The sequence below is a fragment of the Centruroides sculpturatus genome, unplaced genomic scaffold (genome assembly GCF_000671375.1).
Source record: "Centruroides sculpturatus isolate CEXI.00-Female unplaced genomic scaffold, Cexi_2.0 scaffold1323, whole genome shotgun sequence".
Lineage (NCBI taxonomy): Eukaryota > Metazoa > Arthropoda > Arachnida > Scorpiones > Buthidae > Centruroides > Centruroides sculpturatus.
In genome coordinates this window covers 24,262-47,920 of record NW_019385493.1, presented here as the reverse complement: position 1 = coordinate 47,920, position 23,659 = coordinate 24,262, and the positions used below count along the sequence as shown (strand labels likewise).

The window sequence follows — 23,659 nt, the reverse complement described above, 5'->3', positions numbered from 1 at the left end:
TTATTTACATAAACTTCTTAGCTCATTATGATAAATGTGTCGAACTTTGACCTCCGGCAGCTGGCCGAAGTAGTTCTTGTTTGTCGCTCGCCCCTCTCCGTTTTGTTGGAGTGTAAATATAGTTAGAAGGGAGCGACTATAAAGAGTTGAGTTGAGAGTGGGTCTCGCGTTTGTCTGTTCGACTGGTCGATTAAAATAAACTGTACTGACGTCACACGGAGTGGGATAAAGTCGAGAGCGTATCAGTGCGCTAGACAGTGTGTAAGTTCCTTGAATGGAGCAGTCGGTGTCGATGCACTGGGTGTAACACGGAGCTGCTGCAGTCGGCAGTACGTTAGCAGCAGCTATGGAAGCAACAAGGTTGTGTTTGGTACTCGTCGGCGCTTGTCTGGTGGTGGCTCAGGGGGTTACCGAGCAGGACTTGGTGAGTGTCAATAACGGAATCGCTGTACCTTTCGGACGTTCCGTCTACGTCCATCCCGATCGAGATTTGAGGATACGAGTGTCTAATGACGACAGATGCACGGTGAAAGTCATCCAAAACGACCCTCTGTCTCAGATATCGGGTAGATTGACACCGGGCCACTTTCCGTGTCAGTTTGGCCCACACGACGTTCAATACGTCCATTTCGGAGCTCGAAGTCCTCCCCAAGATAAGGTAAAGTTATTGATAAGATACGATTCCGAAGACGATACTTACATCATCCCCGTCACGGTTCACGTGCAAGTATTGTTCGAACAGTTAGAAATTGTTACAAAAAACATGCCTTTGGTGGTCGAGAGATTGGGAGACGTCAGCACCCCCATAGACAATCGAGTGTTGCAGTTCACCTACGATAAGAATCGGCAAAATTGTAAGGTGACCATACTTAGTAGCGCGAGCGGTCTCCCTCGATATGGTGAAGTGATTAACGATGCTAACGCGGGGATGATGGAGGATTGCGACGTATTCTTAAACTCCGATATACGTTACAGACATACGTTTCTAACAGACTCCCCGAACAAGGATTTTTTACCTCTGGTAGCCGAACTGACAGATTCTCACGGTAACGTCTTAAAGCAGGAATATTTTCAGATCATGGTGCGTATTAAAGAGGGCAACGAGAACACTCCGCCCCAACTGAGATTCACCTCTCTTCTACTGTTAGACGTTAACCAATTCGTCATGACGGCAATCACCCCCAGCATCTTATCGGCGGAAGATGCGGAGACGTCTCCAGAAAAACTCATCTTCAACATCACTTCTCCTCTGGGATACGGCGAAGGTATCATCGTCAGCACGGACGATCAAGATTTGCCCATCACTTCCTTCTATCAAAAAGACGTGGAAGACTTGAAAATTGCCTACAAACCTCCCGCTTCCGATTCCGACGTCAAGAGGCTCTTCAGGGTCGACTTGGAGGTTGTAGATTCCGAGGGTTTGACTTCGGAGGCTTTCGCTTTAATGTTTGTGGTCAAACCTATGAATAGTTTGGCACCTCTGGCAACTAGAAACACCAGACTGATGCTATTCGAAGGTCAGTCGAGAAAATTACAGAGTTCTAAAAACCTGGAGATAGCGGACGAAGATAACATCGATGATGTCACTCTGGAGGTTGTCGATGGGCTGAGGCACGGTAAATTGTTGCTGTTGGGCAGTCCAGTCAAGCACTTTTCACCCGCTGACCTAGACGCCGGGTTGGTAGTTTATCAACACGATGGAAGCGATACATCAAGCGATAATATTATATTTCGATTAGACGACGGTAAACACAAAGTAGAATTCCTGTTTCCGGTCACAATATATCCGGAGGATGACGAAGCACCCATTGTAAACATTAATAAAGGACTTACCATCACGAAGGACGAGGAGGTGGTAATTAATCACTACGTCTTGAGCGCTACCGACATAGACAGCGACGATTATAGAATTACGTTCGAACTACAGGAGCCTCCCGAAGAGGGGGTGGTCCTGAAGAAACAGACCGAAGTACCCGACGATCCTAATTTATGGTCCTACATCGACGGGGTCTACGAGATACCCGTAACTTCTTGGACTCAGGAAGACTTGTTGGAAGGTAGAATATTTTATCGGCACACGGGTCAGCATTATTCGGAACCGATCGTCGAACTGCTCAAATTTAAGGTGTACGACGATAACATACCCCCCAACGGATCGGACGAACAGGAATTTCTTATTAAGATCTTTCCCAAGGATAACATTCCACCCGAGTTGCAACCCAATTCCGATCTGCATCTGGTGGTTCACGAGTTTGAACTGACGGATATTACCAAAAAACAGATGAGGTACCACGATCTAGATACCAGGGATCGAGATCTGGTCATCAGAATCGTTAGAAAACCATTCGATTTGGATCCCGCTAACCCCCTGGATCCTGGAAAGATTGTTTTCTCGGAATATCCCGATCACGAAGTAGGCGAATTCAGTCAAGCTCAAATCAACCATCACAAGATTGCTTACAAACCGCCCTCCATCGAACTGGGAATCGTTCCTCGAGACATCCAGTTCGAATTTGAGGTTGTAGACAGCGCGGGTAACGTTCTACCCGCCCAAAAGTTTACTATAAGGTTAGTGCCCGTGGATAATAAACCACCCGTTATAACTAACAGCGGACTGAACGTTTACGAGAACGGTTTCGCCATCATCACCCCCGACATTCTCGATGCGACGGATCAAGATACCGACTCCGATTCGATCCTGTTCACTGTCAAGAAGGTGCCAAGTCACGGGAGCATCCAACTCGGAACTTTTGAGCTCGGAGTGGGTGACTTTTTCACCAGGAGGGACATCTCCAACGGTCTGGTCAGTTACGTCAATAGCGGAGCGGAAATGGATAATGACAAATTTGCAATAGAAGCCACGGACGGAATCCATAAAGTGCCAGTCATCATCCACATTCACATCAGACCCATCGACGACGAAGCACCCCAATTACAAATTGCTCCGGGTACTCTGGGTGTGAGATTGAGCGTGAAGGAGAGTGGAAGAACAGCAATCACCAACGACGTTCTGAAAGCTTCCGATCCCGACACGGACGATACCATGATCACTTTCTTGATAGACGAATTACCTAGATTCGGTTACATAGAAGTAAATGGGATTATCTCGGACAGGTTCAAGCAACACGATATACAGAATAAGAGGGTGTATTACGTACACAATAGGCAGGAAATTGGATTGGAGCCAGTGATCGACAGTTTTAATTTGACTATCTCCGATATGTCTAACGATTGGATCGTGGGTGGAAACAGGATCGATCACATTCACGTAGTGGTCGACGTGGAACCGGTGGACAACGTGCCACCTAACGTGGTGGTGGGACCACTCTTTACGGTTTTAGAAGGTAACAAGAGCACCATCACTCTCTTGTACTTGAATGCCACGGACGTGGACACGGAAGTCGACGACATCATCTGTACGATTATAGACCAACCCAGCAAAGGTTACGTCGAAAATACGTCACCTGGACCGGGATCCGAAATACCTAGAGATGGCATCCCTATAACTGCATTCACCATAGCAGATTTGAGACGAAACAGCATCAACTACGTTCAGAGCATCCACAAGAAGACGGAACCCACACAAGACGAATTTACTTTTAGTTGTTCCGATGGAGTCAATTTCGCTCCCACCCTACTCTTCCTCATTCACATAGAACCCACTAACGATGAAGAGCCCGAGATGTTCATGAGAGAATTCATTGTTTACGAGGGAAGGGATCTCGTCATAGATTTACCAATTCTAAACGCCATAGACGCCGATATTCCCAAAGATAAATTGGTTTTTACCATCAAAACTAAGCCGAAACACGGGAGGATAGTTTCTCACACTACAAGAGACACGAAAGAAATCACTAGTTTCACCTTAGATCAGATTCGACAAAGTTCTTCCATCCTCTATCAGCACGACAACTCGGAAAGCATAGAAGACGAATTCGAACTCGAGTTAACGGATGGTTTACACAACACCAGCAAAAAGTTCCTGGTCATGATCATCCCCGTGGACGACGAAACACCAAGACTCACCATCAACAATGGTCTGGAGATAGGACTAGGAGAATCCAAACTGATAACGAATCAGATGCTGAAAGCGGAAGACCTGGATTCCGATGATGGAAACATCACTTATATCGTGAGACAAGCTCCGAGATACGGGAATTTAGTGTTTCTAGATCCAGAAACGGACATTCCTCTGTTTAATTTGACCAATGGAATGAATTTCACTCAAGCGGACATCGACGATAATCTCATCATGTATATTCAGTTAGGGAGAGAAGGGGTTAGAGATCTGATAAAATTCGACATCACCGATGGAACCAATTCGTTTATTGATCGCTATTTTTGGGTGACGATCGAAGGGATCGACGTCTTATACCCCGACGTCATTAACAGGGGAGTGGAACTTCCCGAAGGTGGTAAAATCACTCTGAACACCAACTTATTGAGCACCAGCGATCTTAACAGCGACGACGAATTTTTGGAGTTTTCTATCACAAGAGCACCTTCCAGAGGTCACTTGGAAAATTCGGATCATCCCGGTTTGCCCATCACGTCCTTCACTCAATTAGATTTGGCTGGAAACAAGATTTCTTACGTTCACACCAGCGAAGACGAGATAAAAATGGACAGCTTCGAATTCGAAGTGTCTGATGGCTTTAACTCCGTCTATAGGACTTTCAGAATTTCCATAAGCGACTTGGATAACAAGAAACCCATTGTCTACGCTAATAAACTTAGAGTGAAGGAAGGAGGAGATCGTTTGATATCCCCCTTCGAACTTAAAGTGGAGGATCGAGATTCCGACGATAATCTCCTTCGAGTGTTGGTGATTCGACCCCCCGCCCACGGCAAAATCCTGTACGATCATCAGAACCCCACCAACACTTTCACCATGTCGGATCTGAACGAAAACCTCGTCACGTATCATCACGACGGTTCCGAAACCGTAGAAGATAGCTTCACTTTCATCGTGACGGATGGCACTCACACGGACTTCTTCTTGCACCCCTATTTGGATAAAGAAACCAAGAAACCAGTAACAATGGAAATTGAGATCATCCCCGTGGACAACGTGGTTCCAAAACTGTCCATTAATCGAGGTGCCACGTCGATAGGACCTTTAGACAACGATCTGTTGGGATTTCAGTTTACTAATAAAGTGCTGCGTGCAGAGGACCGAGACAGCCAAGACATTAATCTTCTGTACATCATTACCACACCTCCGGAGCATGGAGTCATTATCAACGAGGCTCTGGGTAATGATAGCGTATCCATGTTCACTCAAGGTAAGTGTTTTTGGATCAGTATAATAATTTTTTGGTATAAAAATTGGGGGACAAAACTTCGCTCCTCCCGCCTAAGGATCCATAGCATCGTCCTTGATAAAAAAGCCACCGCCATCATAATAGACATATTTTATGGTAGGTGATTAATGTCTTCGTCCTTGATGCCAACCTAGATTGACACAACGACACGAGAATGCTCCATTTTTTTACACTACATTCGCCTTATTTACTTTTAAATAATGTAATGCGAGGGGGTGTAAGCTACTAGTTAAGATAGAACGATGTTTGTTTAACCCCGTAACACTTTGCCACTACCGAATAATTGTTTCACGATATTTTTAAATTTATCAGAGGAACGATCCAGTAGAAGAAAATAAAAGGTGCTGCTCTAACAATTTTATAAAAATCATAACAGATAAAAGACCGGTTTACCTTCACTACTTCACTCGAATAACCGGTATTATTCTATTATTCTGTGCATTGTTTGAGTGATTGATCGTCTTTAAAACACTTAAAACCTTCCTCTGACACTAAAATAAAGTTAAAGTGTGATGTTCTCCCTCTTTTCCTTTATATATACCGTGTTAAAATTCGTTTAACATTATGTTAGACCCTTTCAGAGTAGAGGCAAAGTGTACCAAGTCCCAATGACATTGGTATGAAACTTTATATTGATTGATATTCCTTTCGCATATGTTACTTCACGTTAATATTAATGCTCGAGTTTGTGTATTATTTTTAAAACACGCGATTCCTCCTTCAAAAATAACCTTGTGTAATTCGTTTTTTTAGCAATGAGCCTTTTACTATATAAAAAATAGCCAGGGGTACACTTCGAGGGCTTAAAAATCTCTGCTATCGAGCCAATTGGTGTGTTGATAAATCATAATTTCTTTGTCTGGCGTGATAACACGTGAGATACTTAAAGATGGTGGCGTAGATACACACTTATAATTTAGCATTTCATTGACTGTGTATGATAAAATACAAGTGTGTAGTTACCAAACGACGTATCGTCGTGCCCATCTTCGGCCATTCCCAACCTTTAAGATGCTATCTCGACATTATTAATGTAACGTAGACGATACGCTACTACTTCATTCTTCTTCTTGTGTGTGTTTCCCACGACGTTTTCGCTCCCTTTATTTATTTTACTTACAATTTCTACCGTTATCTACGAAAGATGCTCCTAGAATCGTAAATAAAACAAAATATCAACACCCACACGAGGCGAAACCAAGAAATAAAAGGTATAGAAGTTTCAGTTACACCTGTAAACACCTCTCTGTGATATGCTCTATCGGATTTTTTGTGGTGACGTTTAGAGGGTCGAGAATCTTCATGAATAATCAATTCGAATATAGTTTGAGAAATTCCATTCGGTTTTCTCTTAATCGTAACCATTAAAACACTTAAAAAGCCTCTAGTATATTGTTTAAAATGGAGACGTCATAGAGGATATCGATAAAGAAAAACGTTTATGGCACTCTGAACGTCAGACAGACAGACGTTACCTTGTTTCGCGGAAGATTGGGTTTACGGCCGTCAGACACTTTCTCTACTTAATCCTCCATAAATTTGACACTCCCAAGTGTTCATTCAGGCGTTATCCTTGAAGGGAGCTTAGCTAAATGGTTTATAAATCGGCTATGCGTCGTTTCGAGTTAACTGGATAATTTTTATCGACTCCATCACAGAATCCTTTTTATCATCCATTAACGGGGAGATCAAAAAAGGTGTGGAGGAACCCGAGTGGGTACTCGTACACCTTTCCTATTTTTATACATTAAAAAAACACTAAGAAAGTAGCCATTATTTTTATTAAATTCCCTAGAAATTTTTTAAAGGAAGACACGCTCTCACCTGTAGCTGAGGGGTTTACCGACATCTCGACCCCAACCTGCTTGGATCTCATCCAACTCATTCCCATTCACGGTATAACAATGCAGAGACTAGTTTAATTACCAGATTGCTTAGAAACGACCTTCGGTTGGCGGCAGACGTCGTTAAAATAATAAAAAAAAAGACCCCCTTTACGTCGAGGTGTACCAAAGTAAACAGCACTAATCTTTTATTTACAATGTCACAGAGCGAGACAATTCGGTTTCCTCTTCCATCTCTCGAAAATCTCCTCCCCTACAGACTAATAGTTTACAAAAATAATAAATTATCTTCGTCGGGGGATGGAGAGAAAACTTAATTTTGAGGGGGGGGGTTTTGTCGAGTGTTCGTATAAATACTCTATAACCTTTCTACTACTTTCCTCACGCTCTCTATCCTTTAATTAAAATTTAATCACCCTCTCGGGGGTGGGTGTTTACCCACCAAAAAAGTGACACGTGACGAATTTTAATACGGTTTTTACCATTAATTAAGTTTCTTGTTTGAAGATACGAACGCCCTCGTGTCCTCCCTTCTGTAATTCCCCCCTTCCTTTCTATCACCGTTCTGGTACCTTTGAATACAGTACAAGTCGACCCCCCCTATAACACTGTTGATTATTCCGTTTTATATGAATTCCATGTTGTATGAGTCACTTACATTTTATAAATACGTGTGCCGGGCTGTGAATGGCTCATGTATTTGTAAAATCTAAGTGACTCGTACAACATGGAATTCATATAAAACAGAATAATCAACAGTGTTATAGGGGGGTCGCTATTTAAGTAAGAAGATGATCGGACATTTTAGGGATATTTCTAACGGCATAAATCACGTGTCAGAAATATTACAACAGATAAAAAACATACGGTCACGCATGTCTGTATTGTTATGGGAGCGGTGTGATAAATACTGGGTTCTATGGGAGTTCGTGACGACGTTGTTAGGATTTGACTTTGCATGTCCGTCTGAGACTGACTAATGATACGAATCGATTCGAATTTTCTTTTTTTTTTGTGTTTTTAAAGTTGACAAAAGGAATGGAACGATTTTTTACACGTGACAACTTCACACCTGTAAGCCGTATAAAGTGAGTTTTTGGAATTCCTTTTGGCATTCGAAATATTTTTCTTTGAAGATTCTCACGCTTTATTCTGTGTTGTTTTTTTGTAACTGGGGGGGTTGGGTTTAATTTTTAAGGGAGGAAACTATACGTTTGTTTCTACGTCGTTTAGAATGGTGTAGGGACGATTAGGGAAATTTCTTGGAGGTTCCCTATCGAAAATAAATCTTTTATCTATTTTAAAATTCGGTAAATATGCTAGTAGTTCGCGTGATAGTGACATAAAATGCGAAGAATCGGGTAGAGAATAGAGAATGGTTAGTGTAATTCTATATTCAACTTACGTCTTTTCTAGTCAGGTTTTCTGGCGCCTTTGCTTCTGCTTTGTTTCCTGTTTCTTTCTTTATATTATTACTGTATTATTTTTTTTAATTTTGTTTCTCAAATATTGATAAATTCTGTGTTATTATATATAAAGTAACATCGCTCTTCTGAACCTTATTTGACACACACATAAGTGTCAAAGGTCACAGCGACGAAAACTCGTCACGTAACAATAAAGACAATGCGTATCGAAAACAATGAGTAATCAGGAACAGAAAAAGATAATTTTAAAATGTGGAAAACACTTAAAAAAGTAGAAAAAACATCATCGAGAAAAAACTTATTTAAGAGTAACAACAGTAACGGACTGGAGAACAATAACAATCGACAGTAACAAGTGTAACAAAGAAAAAATAGTGACGAACAAGTGTATTATAAAAAAGAAAACACCATTAAAAAAAAATAGGCAGTGAATTTTAACGAAGTGCAAGAAAAAGGAAGTTATTTTAAATGGACGGAGAGACTTCTTAATGAATTAAGTCATTTTGATTTACGATGATCTCCTTTAATTAAGGAGAAAATTATCGTCGAGATAAATTAAAATCGGTGCGAATTCTCTTGTTAAACAAAACTCGATTTGTGATTCATTATTGTTGCGTAATGCACGATAAGATTAGAAAAGAATGCCTCTTCTTTCGTCCCTCTCCCACTTCCCCCCTTTCTAATCACGCCATCACGTGACGCAGAACAAGCAATTACCCCCGTCACGTGACGATCCCCTCGAGCTATTTTCTGTCACGTGGCCCTTTCTGTCTCCGTAGACAAAGAGTGATCGCAGACAGAAGCCTTCAGCAAAAGAAACAAACACGGCAATTATCCGATTTCTCCGTCGAAGGATGGAGGGGGAAAGAAGAGGAAAAAAAAAAAAAAAAATACAGTAAGGTGATGGACGTTAGTGGCACTTAACAAATTTTCGCCATTGTGAGAGGCCTCTCGGCTTCTTTCTATCTAAACAATAGACTCGGTGTAGATTCTGTACCGATGATGACCATGCGGATGAAACGTCATCCTCCGCATCACCCGGCTGCATCTTCTAAAGATCGAAAGAATTATGTTAATGAGGACGAAGGAGGGGATTAAAATGTCTTTTAAAAAATATATGTAAACAGTTAAGAAAGAGGCAGGAACCGAAGATCCTTGGGAGGGCTTCAATTAATTATCCACGGTTAATGGAGTAAAAAATTCGAGGTACTACCCACCGTCGGGGAATTTTAAAAGAGATTCATTTTTTTTTAATGAGATTAAATTAGCATTCTAATGCAGAAAAGGGGGGGTAGGAATGGCAACCCATCGTTGCAAACTGGTTGCTGCCGTGTTAAAAAATGTAGATTTGTATCAATTAATAACGATTCTTCGCTTTAATTGACGATTAATTAGCTTGACTCTTGATATTTATCACAATCTCATTATGGACGTATGCAATTCGATCCCGGAATGAACAACAAACTCCTATTAATTCTTAAGACAATGTAGTTTTTTCGTTCACACCCCTTTATCTTGTAGAATCCTTCGCTTTCAATGCCTTTAAACCTGTTTTCAGCTTCTAAAATCTCTCTCTATCGACGTTTTCATCTGCATCTTCCATGGATGTTACACGATTCCTCGAGGTGTTAGGTTGTAAATACCCGTAAAATAGGCATGTTTTCTCGAAATCCAAACAGGTGTAATTGGATACGAAAGATTTAAGTAAAATTACATTGAATCGTATAAGTTTTGTGGGCATTTACACCTATCTAAATCATGCTTGTGTGTATATACAACCGCTTACACTTAAGGGCATTTACTTCTTTACATGACCATAAGAGGAGTTTTTGGAATTTAAATTTCTTTTAAAAAAACAGGGGGTATTTATTTAAGTAATAAATTAACTAGATATTGTCGAGGAGCCGTAACCAAGTATCTTCTTCGGATCTAGTTTTTCGATCGGGTGAAGGACCCTGTTACGTTTTTGACACGCGTGACCCTATAACGAAATTCCTCTTGGAAGAGGGGAACGGATTTTTAATGACCACTAAACACGTCGTCACTCGTTACGGACTTCGTAACACGTGACGCACTCGAAGAAAACTCCCGACTTTTGTTTTTGAGGTGGGAGGATTTTACGACTTTACATACGAGAGAAGGACGTTCTGGCCAGAAGCAATTAGTCTGTTAATCTAATTATCAGAGGAGACAGTGGTAAACACAGTTCATGGTTCTACGTCCTCTTAATTGTTACTATGCAATCCCGTTTGTTGCGCTTTCTAAAACTCGGTTTTAACGCCGGGACTTCTTGTAAAACACTCGAACTCTGACCCGGCACCACCCAACCTGTTCTCAAGAACGAGATGATTACGGGGTTCGCATTTCTTCTTTTAACCACTATCCAAATGAGTTCTTTTCCCTGTGTATGCCGTATTCGTGCCACGTATAAAACTATGTAACTAGAGAGCGTAACATTCTACTCAATCCCCTTCGATTACTTGCACAAATTGAGACTTTTTTCCAGTAAAACTGAAGCGAAACACTTGTACGTAAATCTCTAAAACACCCCCCCAGAAGATGATATCATGATAAATCTGGAGAATTGTATATATATGACAGTAGCCAGTAACACTATCGTAACCTCGTAACTTCCGTCCTTTATTTGACAGACACGCTTCTGCGGGATGTCAGACGTAACCTTGAAGATCTCTCCACGTCACTTCCGTTAATCCGATCCCCTTCCCCCGATTTCGATATTCCCATTAGGAAATCGAACGTCCTACTCTATCGTAACGTAACGCAGACGTTGCGTTACGTTAAATTAAAAGAAAAGTATTTTTATAAGCTGCATCCATTATCCATTACACGCATCCTTCGATAAGGATAACCGACGATAACTTCGGATAATAGAAATATAAACGTTACCACCTGTTTTTACCTCGATATAGCGTTAACTACTCTCTCTATATAACGTCATATTATCGATAAAAATATAGGAAAATTGCCCAAAGTTTCGTGTTTGAAACGATTTTTATAACAGTCAGACGGGAAGTAAAGTAACTAAGTGATACTCAATTGCCAAATTTTGTGTCGTCTATTGGCTGGAGGGTCGAGAAAGGAATTGTATTTACGAGACAAGATGTTAGGATATTTAACTTCCTTCCCTCCGGGTAAGGAGATCGTATGACACAGCGGAAGGTACGTTTTTTTTTTTTTTTATTCTCTGTCCAGAGGGTGAAGTTTTTATCTACGTTCTGGAGGATAGTTCCTGTCATTATACCCCCATGTGAAAATCCATAGTCCCAATATTGTCACCCAAAAATATGTCAGAGCCGTAAATAGCTCCAGGTGTACTTTCGACAGCCTTGCTGTCTGGACCAAAAACTAGGACATTCTTTTTGGCAGTGTACAGAGTCTCGAATGTACAAGATCTAGATAGGTGAAGGGAGATCTTTCTACCAGGAAATTAATCGATCTAAGAAACAGGTTTGTCTTATAAACACTTGAAAAAAATATATATATAAACGGTTTATAAAGTCATCTCGATCGATTTATGTCTATGTAATGAGTTTATGAATAAAATTAATACCCTTTCTCGACAAGTGTAATAAACACGACGATACCCCGCAGACAGGAAACAACCTTGCCCTCTTATTGCATAATTTTAGACTGTAAGACGATTACTGACAGTTGAAAACTTCTCAACCGTGGCTCGACACACGGAACTAGAAGACACTAAAAATTCCATCACTTTCGAATTCTCCTGTACTTTTATTTCCAGATGCCATTGATAAAAAAAAGAAAGAACCACCCCAAGGATAATGGAGGTGGGTGAAGGGTGAACAGACTGGAGCCGTTAGAATTAAAGGAATATTGTCGTGGAGTCAGTGACGTCAGACGGGAAGTCTTTGTTGCCATCTTCACTCGTCGATGCTCTACTTAGCACCCTACTCTCGAGTTCTTTTTTCCGCATTTCGCTATATGCAATTACAGAACGACCTTGCGGACACAACCCCACCAATTTAGTTTATTTATCGAAAATTTTTCCATAAAAATTCCCATAGAAGAGTGGCCGAAATTAATGACTGGAAGTAATCGTTTAAATACAAAAATATTGGTTCCAAAACACGAAATTTAGTATTTAAAGTGTTATTAAAACATTCCGTAATCGATTATCTGTTTTTCGAGAGTAATAAAGTGTCTTAAAACCAATTTGCAACGGAGGGAACTTCAGGAAGAATCTAATAATATTCTCTTGTAATTCCAAAGATTCGCCCTCATATAATCTCTTCTGCATCCTAAATTTAGACGAATTTAGTATAGGAGGAGCCAAAATATGGTTACCTAATGACTCATTCTACATCACGAGATGCACACTCGTCGCTTCGGAGTCCTTGGCACACTTGGAAGCCTCTACGTTACGCTATTTATCAACGACCTAGACGTGTAATAATATTCTTTTGCCACGTATAAATATTTAAAGTTACACATTGGTAACTTTCGGTTACGATTGGTTAATCGATGATAGAGTCAGCATCTTTCCGGAAAGATTAAATAACATCCAAGTATCTCGAATATCTTTTTTTACCATTCCACGTGTTAGTACTTAAATCTGTCGTTGAGGTCATATCTTTAAAACCCTCGGCGGTCGTATCAAAAGTAACAAATAATACTTCCGCAGGATTAACCCAGTGCAAGATACATATGGCGCCTAATAGACTGTTAAATTTAGCTTTAAATGCTACAAACAATTCACTCGTATTTACTGTTTTTCCCCCCTTCTTCTTCTTCTTCTTCTTTTCCCTTCTCTCTCTCTCTCTCTCTCTTGAAACACTAAACTCTTAGCTTTTTTAATACTTTTTTCTTGAAATGTCTCGTAAACTTTACCTTAAAAAAAGTCAAGTTTCTAGTGTGTTTCTAGTGTGAAGTTGTGAATTAACTTCCTCACCGGTTTTGTTGCCAAAGTGCAACGTTCTGGTTCTAATTGTAGCCTTAAATATATAAGTCTACACCTTACACACATACGATACTAGCGTATAGAGACCTACCTCGAGCCCCTATACTGTATATATTATCACTGCCTCGTATATAGAGTGTTGTAGCATCTGACCTGGAGGGCATCTCTCCCTCGACTTTATATTAAGATTCTATACCAGGATTATAAGTTGTGGTTATAAAACACTTCAATAAACGTTTACATTTGTTCTTATTCGGAATTTCGTTTACTGCTCTCTATCTTTATGTGTTGAGTCTTATCGTTACATCGGATATTCGATCCCGGTAGTAACGTGTGAAGTATTATTTGTATAACGACTTTAATACTTCTTAAATGTATGTTATTTTTGAATAAATTATAAAGGGTAGACGTTAAAATAAAATAAGATAGAGATAAGAATTAAATAAGAAAAATTACTAGTTGTAAAGCTTAATGAAAGACTTTGTTATCTGCAGCTAGCACTAAAGATAAAAGCTGAATATCAATTAGTTTGGTGGACATAAAACCTCACAACTTGACACATTCTCGATAGGAAGGTTATAAAAGAAGCGAAATGGATACAACTTAGCCTTTTATGGTTACGTTAACAGAAAAAATCAATTAAGATTATCGAGTGGAGTACAAACTCGGTACATGTGTCGTCGAGTGAGAGAAAAGGTGAGGGTCGTTACGTTACAAATAAAGCAGACAAGACGTTACTCGACTTTATCGTCGCGAGGTTAGATAAGAGTTTAGTAAGACGTCATTAATAATGCCACTTTTTCTCCAACATCTTTTGTTAATAAGGACCAGTATCTGGGTGTTAGGTCATTCTCAATCATTTTCGTCCCAGTATCTTCACGTCAATTCTCGTTAGTGACCTCCCAAGAGGTAGAAAGGATCTTTATATCTATCCGGGATCCTCTATTGTTATCCGTAGAAGGGGGGGCTAGACTACAGAAAAGGTTCTTCCAATCCAGAAAAAAGGTACCTGATCGATGGAAAGTCATTTGATATTGCTAGAAAAATCGCTTGATTAAGCACTTTTCAGTTTTTGTTTGAACTCGTGGACCCACTCTGTAAACGGTTGTTTATGCGGGTTTTTATAGAGCCGCAGGTGTGCCCACCCATAGGTTATGAAATGATTTTCGAACTCGACCTCTAACCTCTTAAATTCTGATTTATCTCTATGCTTCAACGTACACCATACTTTTTTTTTTTTTATCTGTTTTTGTAGACTCGTCTCTACACGATACTCCCTTCCGTTTTTTTACAACCGAGGGAAGAGGTTTACTTCCTTACACATAGTTCTAAATATATAAAAATGTGTCCCAAATTCTTAAATTTCTACTTAATCGATTTCTAAATGAGATATTTTTAAAGTAAAGTGTTTAAAATTTTCAAAGTTACGCTCGACAGAGGATAAGTAACACTCACACTTCCTTGGCCTGTGAACTCGAATTTCCTGTCGTCCTTTTGATCTATCTACTTCTACGTTGAAAGATAAAGTAGTTGACAATTTAAATATATTTTATAACAGTTTATAATCACCAATTAAGTAACTAAATTGCCCAAAATCCTGCTTAAAATATCATATATATATATATATATTTTTAAATTATTTGAAACGAAAAAATACAGTGATTAGTGACGTTACAATTAGTCAAAAAAGAAAAGAAAAACATAAACGTGATCGTACTCGATATCGCTTATTTTTTCTTCCGAATAGAATAGGTTCTTTGTATTTAGTTACCGAAGGAGTCGGTTATGTCACGTCATAAAAACCACCACCCTCCGAAAAAGAATTCCGTCGATAGACAGGCAACTTCGTCAGGTTTAAATGGCGGGGTCGACGAACAAAAGTCGTTGATTAATTATTAATTTTCTTTTCAATTATCAGTCAATTTGAGAAGGGGAGGAGAACTCGGGGTGGTTCCCATCGGGCGTTACTTGGACACGTCCCCGTTTCGAATTTGACAAATTGACTAGCTCTATGAGAAAATAACAGGGTGTGAGAATGCGTCGCCTTTCTAAACGTCGATTTCTATCTTGATAACATAATATCCTGCACACTTCTAGATGTTAAAAGCCTACAAAAAGATGGTTTTAATAGTACTTTAGCTTCTATTGGTATCAACTTGTATCAAGGTAAAGGCGCTTACCTTTGTTGATAGCATAAGCATCGAGGCTTGAAATTATAGTACAAGAGTCATTACAGGTTTTAAGTAGTCTTCGAGTGTTAAAAAATGTTTAAACTTAGCTATTCGTAGCCTACTAACATTTAAATTCCACTCGATAAATGTCATACAAAATAAGATTTATAGGCTATATAAACGTATAGGATGAAAGAATGCATCATTTGAGTTACTCCATAATTTTAGTTTATGGCACCCGTTCAGTTATTCAATGATAAAGAAGCACGAGATACAAATCTATATTTGCAGGTAAACTTTCCAGAAAACTTGTTTTTCGTGGTTTAAGTTCATTACCTATAATCAAAGTCATATTTTTATCCGATGCCCTGTTAAATCAATGTTTGCAATGAGATCCATTGACACACGAATTATGAGGAATTCGCAGTGGATTTTAAATAAATAAATACTATGGATCCATTTGTCTAAGGTTAAAAGATGCCTACAATAAGAACAGTACAGTAGTCTGTATAGAATGTGTTTCTTCGTGTAGCCTATATTACTGCATTATGTTTCGTGATTTAAAGTCATTATTTTAAAGATTTTAACATTAATTTTTGCAATTTTGAATAAGTATTGCTACATAAGCCAAATTTTAAAAATTACTAAAAATTATCCTGAAAAATTTGAATTTTTTTATAGTTCAATTATGCCTAATTTTCCATTCTCAGTGCAAATTTTTCTATTCTAAATAATTTTATCATCACGTTAAATTCAAATTATGGAAGATTATATAAAGAGATATTGCTCTTAACTATGTAATTGAAGCAAATTTACAGCAATTGTTGTTCGGCGCGAAAGACTAGGCGTATAAATCAAAGGATTTCTCAACGAGTAGAAATAAAGTCGTCATCTAAACTGCTACAATTTGTTTACAAATATTTTCGAATGGCCCGAAGCATTTTGAAATCTGTATAACCACTTAGGGCTTTTAACAGTCTGTAAATGGAGGATTTTCAGACTAGATGCAGCAGATAAGTCTATGGAGTCTGTAAGATGGTGGGTTTCTCGCATCCGGATCGATTAATGTCACCAACAAAGGAGAAGCAGTGAGGATCCTTTCGGAAGGACACACCTCTACTTAAAGTGGTAAAGGCGCCACATCACAGACCTTAATAACACCTTTCCTCACCTTTAGGTGACGACCAGCCTTCGGATATACTTTTCTTAATGGCAAATTTTCTAAAGAATGAATCTGTAAAGAAATTAAACTCGGTTGGAATCATTTTGTTTAAAGAACAGAAGTATTATGACTTATCTTTATGGTCTCTTGATTCTAGTTTAATCGGTGCAACCATCTTTGTAGCCTATGGGATTAACAAATTAGTGGCACTTGATGGCACAAGAACATCCACCTCGACCTGCACCCATCTAAACGTTCTTTTCTTCACTTAAATCATCTCGACGCTTAGAAAATCGATTTAGTAAAGATTGTAAAATGCTTTTAAACCTTGAAATCACCAATGAGTTACGCCATAATTTTTATGGTTCTACAAAATTGCGATTTGCTACATTTGAGGAAGTAACAGATCACTTTAGAGTAAACACAGTTTGAAAGTTTTAACATTAATCTTTATTAGTATTTATTTAAAATGTGGAAGAATTTACTCTGTCAAATTTATACCCGGAAACCATCGGCTATAAAAAAAAAGACAGAAATTTGTTTGAAGATTTTTCATCAAACTTCGTTTGTCGGGTCGTACATCATCGAACAACTGCAACGAAGGGAACGAAACTACGACATGACAAGTCTCCGGGGGGTATTAAATCACCATCAACACTTTCAAAAAATAATATTTTCGTCTAAAGATTTTTGTGTGCCATTTTCTAGATGTTATCTATTCGAGACTAACGTGTAGACAACTTTTGTAGGTGGACCACACGCGAAAGCGTACAGACGTTGTTTCCCCTCCGCCGACAAATCACATTTGAGGGTGATCGGAGGGAGAATCTGGAATTCTCCCGCTGCTCCCTCGGTTCGTTTTATGGCCGATGACTAAAAAAGATAGTGAAGAGCGTTACAAGTTGCCTTTCGTGTCATATGTCGAGATGTTACGACATATTAAATTCTGTTTGCTGATTTTAACAACCCACCGTCTGTCACACGGATAGCAGGGGTTGCCTTTCTAAGAAAAAAAAAAAGAACCTTCGCTCCCCCCTGGAGCAGGGAAGAAGAAAGCGTTTATACAAGTGAAGTCTCTGGAGGATGCTGTTCAGATGCAACTTATAAAAGTCAATGTTTAGATAGATTTGTGGGTGGGATGAAGAAGATCTTTGAACTTTGGCTCCAGCAACCAATGGTATTTTCAGCATTTTTGTCGGCTGGCATCTTTCCCGACAAAACAACTGTTTTCGAACGTAGTTTGAATGATGATGATGCGGAACAAAAATACGTCAAATTAACTAACGAGGGTCGATGTTACTCTTTTTTTTCTCTCTCTCTTTCGATTGATATAATTTATGGAGACGAATGACTCTGCTAAAAATAGATCGCCACAGAATTATCCAATGAAAAACTCAATTTAGAAAATATTCGTAGCGAAACAAAATTTTAGAAAAAAAGAAATTTCATTTGGAGAAATGTCAAAATGTCAAGTGTTTAGTAGCCTACCAAGTTCTATTCAAAAGCATTATCTTATCAAGAAGTTTTACCTTTTACAACTTCTTGAGAACAGATTTAGAAATTTCTAAATCTGTTTTCAGAATTGTTTTCATTAAATTTTCTGAGAGATGTTTTAAATTGTATCCTAGAATATAATTTTTGATGCTATTTATAACATTAACTGACATTCTAACTTATTACTCAGTGTAATCTCTTTTAACAACAGATTTGCCAAATGGCAAATTTGTTTACCAAACAGTGCTTAGTATCTCTCTGAAATTTTAACTGGATTCTTAATTATTTTAGTTGAGAAAACATTTTAGAAATTCCTAATTACTTCCTCTTATATTATCAAGGGAGAAGATTCAAGAACAGCAATAAATGTGTTAATTAAAAAGTAATGTTTCTAGATGTTAAAACCAGGAACATCTATACTTCTGAATCAATAAAAGAAATAAAACTATTAAAATTGAAACTGTGACATATTTTATAGATTTAAATTACTATCACTATAATTGTAAATAAATTTATAATTTTCTAATTATGTTTAAAGTCACAAATCTCTATTTTACAACTTCATATTAAGTCTTTTTTCATATCAGGAGACTTACTGATTGCTTGCTTTCAGGTAAAAATGAATTAGATAATCAACAATTCCTCATAAATTGGTCATGGATTTCTCTTGAACATGATTTCTACTCCATTAATGAAACAGAAAAGTTTTTAAAGATAAATCTCAAAAGAAGAGGATATTTAGGAGAAACATCTTTTGTAGGTAAGCATCCAGTAATCTTTAAAAATATCCATAAATGAAATTTATAAAGGTATAAATACAGATAGAATATATAATATATTCTGTCAGCATTTTCCTTGAGAGCATTAATCTATTTGTTTGTACAAATTTGAATTATTTTGCATCTCTTAAGCATGTATTTATTTAAAACACCTTGTCCTTCTTATTTCTTATGTTAGGTGTACAAGTAAAAAATATGACAGCTAAGCAAGGATTAGATTTTGGAAGTTATTTTGCCAAGCAAGTGCAGTTTAATCCGGGTCAGGTAGAAGCCAGATGGAAAATTAGAATTCTCGACGACAGCTTGTATGAAAAAAGAGAACAATTTTTGATTGTTTTAGAAGATCCTGTCATGGCTGCCCTAGAATATCCAGAAAAAACTGTTGTCACAATTATAGATGAAGAAGATGGTATATATTTACTAGTAGAAAATAAAATTTAAACAGTAACTTAATTAACATTGTTTTATATTTTAGTCTCTACGGTATTTATACCCAAAGAAAAGTATATCGTGAAAGAAGATTCGGGTGAATTACTGATACCAATAGAAAGAAGAGGCGACATTTCTCAGGAGATGATGGTTGTATGTTCAACTGAATCAGGTAAGGAATATAGATAAAGTAACGTAACTGTAGAAAGTTCTTTTAAATAATCTGTTAAGTTGACTATGTAAAATTTTCCAGATAGTGCAACTGGAACTTCGCATCCCACTGTATTGTCTTATTCGGACTATATAAGTAGACCACAGGATCACAACAGCATCATTCGTTTTAACAGAGGTGAAAAAATAGAATACTGTAGAATAATCATAATTGATGATTCTCTATATGAAGAAGATGAAACTTTTTATGTTAAACTTTCAACTGCAATTGGAGGAGAATTAGGAAAATATGACAAAGCAAAAATTGTTATAGAATCAGATGATAAAGATGGTTAGTATACTGTAGCAATTTTATTTTAATTTATAATAGCTTGAATTTAATTAAAATATTTAATTAATAAATGTAAATTTAGACATGAATTTTGGTTCATTTTACTTGATAAGATTTAAGTTATCATTTATGTTAATTTCTGCATATTATAATAGCATTTACAAATTCTCTAAACCAATGATTTAAAAATAAATTTCAGTTCCGTCATTCTATTTTGGAGAACCGGAATATTATGTAGATGAAAGTAATGGGTATGTAGAGGTAATGATATGGAGAACTGGCACAGATCTCTCTAAACAAGCCTCGGTGACCGTCCAGTCGAGACCTTCTGATCCCGTATCTGCTGAAGGTATATTTTGAAATTTTAAAATAGTACCATAGTAGTCATAGCATAGTTAAATTATCCAAATTCTCATTAGATTTTAAGAAAAGATGACAAATTATATAGGCTAATTATCAATATGTCTAATATTTATAAGCAGTATCTCTTCAGTTTACTTCAGAATACTGTTATTAATTATAAAAAAGCATTATCATCATTAATTAGATAACAGCAGACTTAAATTAATTCAAGTTTAAATGGTATTAGGAAATTTTAAAGAAACTTATAAGAAAGAAAAGAGTGAAAAAGTTAATGTAATATGAACTCAAACTGATAGAACGTTAAAAAAATATCATATTTTCTTAGAATATTCTGCTTTACTATAAAGTAAAGTAATACAAAATTATTCAAAAAGATGGAGACAATTTTGATTTTTTATTTCAAACAAACTGTAAGGAATGGAAACATATTCTGCACAACCTTGGATGGAGGAAGGTTTAATGTTGTATGCATTCAACGTGAGTACCATGTGTTGTGCAATAAACATCAAAACACTAGTTCATTTCTTGTCGTACAAGAATCAACAAGGATTTTTACCCCCAAATCCAAACATTGTAGCAATTAACTTTTCCGAGAGGGATGAAATGTTGATTTATCTGAAAAAATTAGTTGTTCGGAGAGATTTCCCTCTTCCATGTCTTGTAGACTTGTAGTACAAAATTCTAGCCTTCTGTTCTGCTTGCCAGGATGCAATACCAGCAGTAACTGCAACTTGTATGACTCCATATGCAGACTGATTTTAAGAATATTCCATACTGTTGTTTGAGGAATTCCAAGTTCAATGTACAGTATGCCCATATTATGGATTTTCTATGGCTCCATTTGAATGCACCTCAGATATGCTCGACATTTTCTTCTAGCACATGAAGACAATGAGTGCTTTTTTGTTTGCATATACAACCATCACCTATAAAATTTTTATGCCACCTGTAAATTTGCTTATGATGAGGCAGCTGTTTGTGTGAACCAACAGTGGAATTCATATTGTACTTCAACAATGGATTCACACTTTGCATACTGCAGTACACAAAACAACTTTTCCTGTGGCGTCACCATTTTCCAGGAAACAGTGCCATTATGTGGCATTGAATGGAACCTTTAGGCAAACTTTTAAAACTTTGAACTTTTTTCTATCCATGTGTTTCCTATTCCTTATAGTTTGTTTGGAATAAAATCCAAAATCTTCTTTATCTTTTTGAATAACCCTGTATATTTAAGTTTAATAAGACAGTTTTCATTGTATAGATTTATTATTATATTCCTGACAAAATTTTCTGTAATTATAATGAGAGAGAACAAAACAAAATCATCAGTAACTATTCAAAATGAATCCCATAAATGACAAACATAATAAATATTTAATGTTATCCTTTTGTTTATACTTATATATTTGAAAAATGATTTCATTATAACTTATATGTGGAAAATATATTTAATTTTTGGTTTTACAATGTATGAAGCATTTGTTTATAATTTATAAATAACAATTTTTTATAAAAATTTGAAATCAATTTCAGTTACCATCTTGTCATGAATATTTACACTTGTTTCCAAAAGACGTTTATCCTCAACCATGTTGTTCCTTGCTACTAATTGCCATTCCAGAAAATGATCCAGACTCCTTTAGACCAATTTTCATTTCTTCAGTAATGTTTAAACTATTTGAATCTTTCATGCTTTGCCAGATATATTCTGTTATTACTATTAATCCTTTTCAATACTTTAATCTTTGTTTTCATTTTACCTTTTCTGACTTAGTGGTCATACAATCTACAATTTTGAAACACAAAACTTAAACATCCATCTTTCATTGTCCATCCAGACCTAAAACAAATTTTTGATTCAGTTTTTCCGAGCACCCTTTTCAAAATCTTGAGTTCCAAATTTGATCTTGATTCATCTTTCATTTTATAGTCAAATAATTGTTTTTTGTTTTATACCTTTCATGTTAAAGCTGCTGATTTTTCTTTTATTGATTTTGCTCCTCTTTGTGCATACAATAGAGTTCCTCTCTATTTTTTTATTGCATATGTTAACAAATGTTTTACTGGTATACATTCCAAGGTCATTGCTTATGCTGACATCATTAAATTAATTAATAGCAAACCTATCTCTTTACAGACTGCTTGTAAAGAGATGTGGTTGTTATAAATTATAGGGTACTAAATACCCTAGTTGAGTCCTTGAAAAAACTGAACCTTGTCATTAATGCACATATTATATTAATGCACTTGTTATACTCTTTTCTTGGATTGAAATCCTCATACTTCAGACTTTTTATTGAAAACTGTTGTCTTTCTTATGCTTAGTTATCTCTGATTTGGGAGTAATCTTCAATAGAAAAATTATTAAGAAGCTCTAATTTGTCACAACATTTTTGCAGTTTTGCAGGCCAGTTTCTTTAAAGCCAATTTTATGCTTTTTTTTTTGCTAATTTTCAGTCCTTCATTGATTACTGCCTCCTGGTTTGGTCTTCTATACCTGTTAAACTTACTAAACAATGAATTTAATGTGTTTGTATTTTTTAAATAAGCTTGCTAATATGCCTTACAATAATTCTGCCAACATGGCTCACACTATACTGAGTTTCATGATTTACACAATCATATAGCATATTTTGATCAGATTTTATATTTTTAATCTTTTAATGGTCTTTATCTTTTGAAAGTGTTGGCCTTTGGATTCCCGATTATAATTATCTGTATTAAAAATATATATACATACATTTGATATATATGTATAAAATAATAACAATATATTGTATTTTAAATATGTTAGTTTTAAACATCATTTCACCATTTGCTTGATGTTCTTTCTAATTTTGCCCATTCAGTTGAAAATATCAAAGTCCAAATCCTAAATTATATTGTCTAATAAAGCTCACATTTCAGAAGGAAACAAATTATGCTGAATCAATATAAGATGACATTTATCAAAAGAAATAACATAAATTAGGTTTCTGGAAAATTAATTAAATTTTCTGACTACTTTACAAAAAGTTAATTTATTATATAAACAATACTAAATAATTTATTAAATGCATTTCAGAATAAACATAGTTAATTTGTTTATATATACAGTAATATTCTATGATTAATTTGTCAGTGGGTTATAGCTTTAAAAATTTTTTATTAGGGCTGAATTTAATTTTTTTGTTTGTACCAATAAATGGCATAGGTTTTTCAATTTTATTTTAATTGTTGATG

The 23,659-nt window shown here is 36.7% G+C and overlaps 1 protein-coding gene across 1 annotated transcript in view; it reads left to right on the top strand.

Annotated features, from left to right (window-relative positions):
- Positions 1-233: 233 nt before the first annotated feature.
- The window catches only part of LOC111639493 (extracellular matrix protein 3-like), a 47,646-nt gene continuing 24,220 nt past the window's right edge, over positions 234-23,659 (top strand). The window contains exons 1-6 of the mRNA XM_023385383.1: positions 234-5,285; positions 18,975-19,121; positions 19,319-19,549; positions 19,616-19,741; positions 19,823-20,071; positions 20,271-20,420. Of these exons, the coding sequence (XP_023241151.1) occupies positions 347-5,285; positions 18,975-19,121; positions 19,319-19,549; positions 19,616-19,741; positions 19,823-20,071; positions 20,271-20,420 (5,842 nt within the window). The 5' untranslated portion in view covers positions 234-346. The remainder of the gene's footprint in view (positions 5,286-18,974; positions 19,122-19,318; positions 19,550-19,615; positions 19,742-19,822; positions 20,072-20,270; positions 20,421-23,659) is intronic.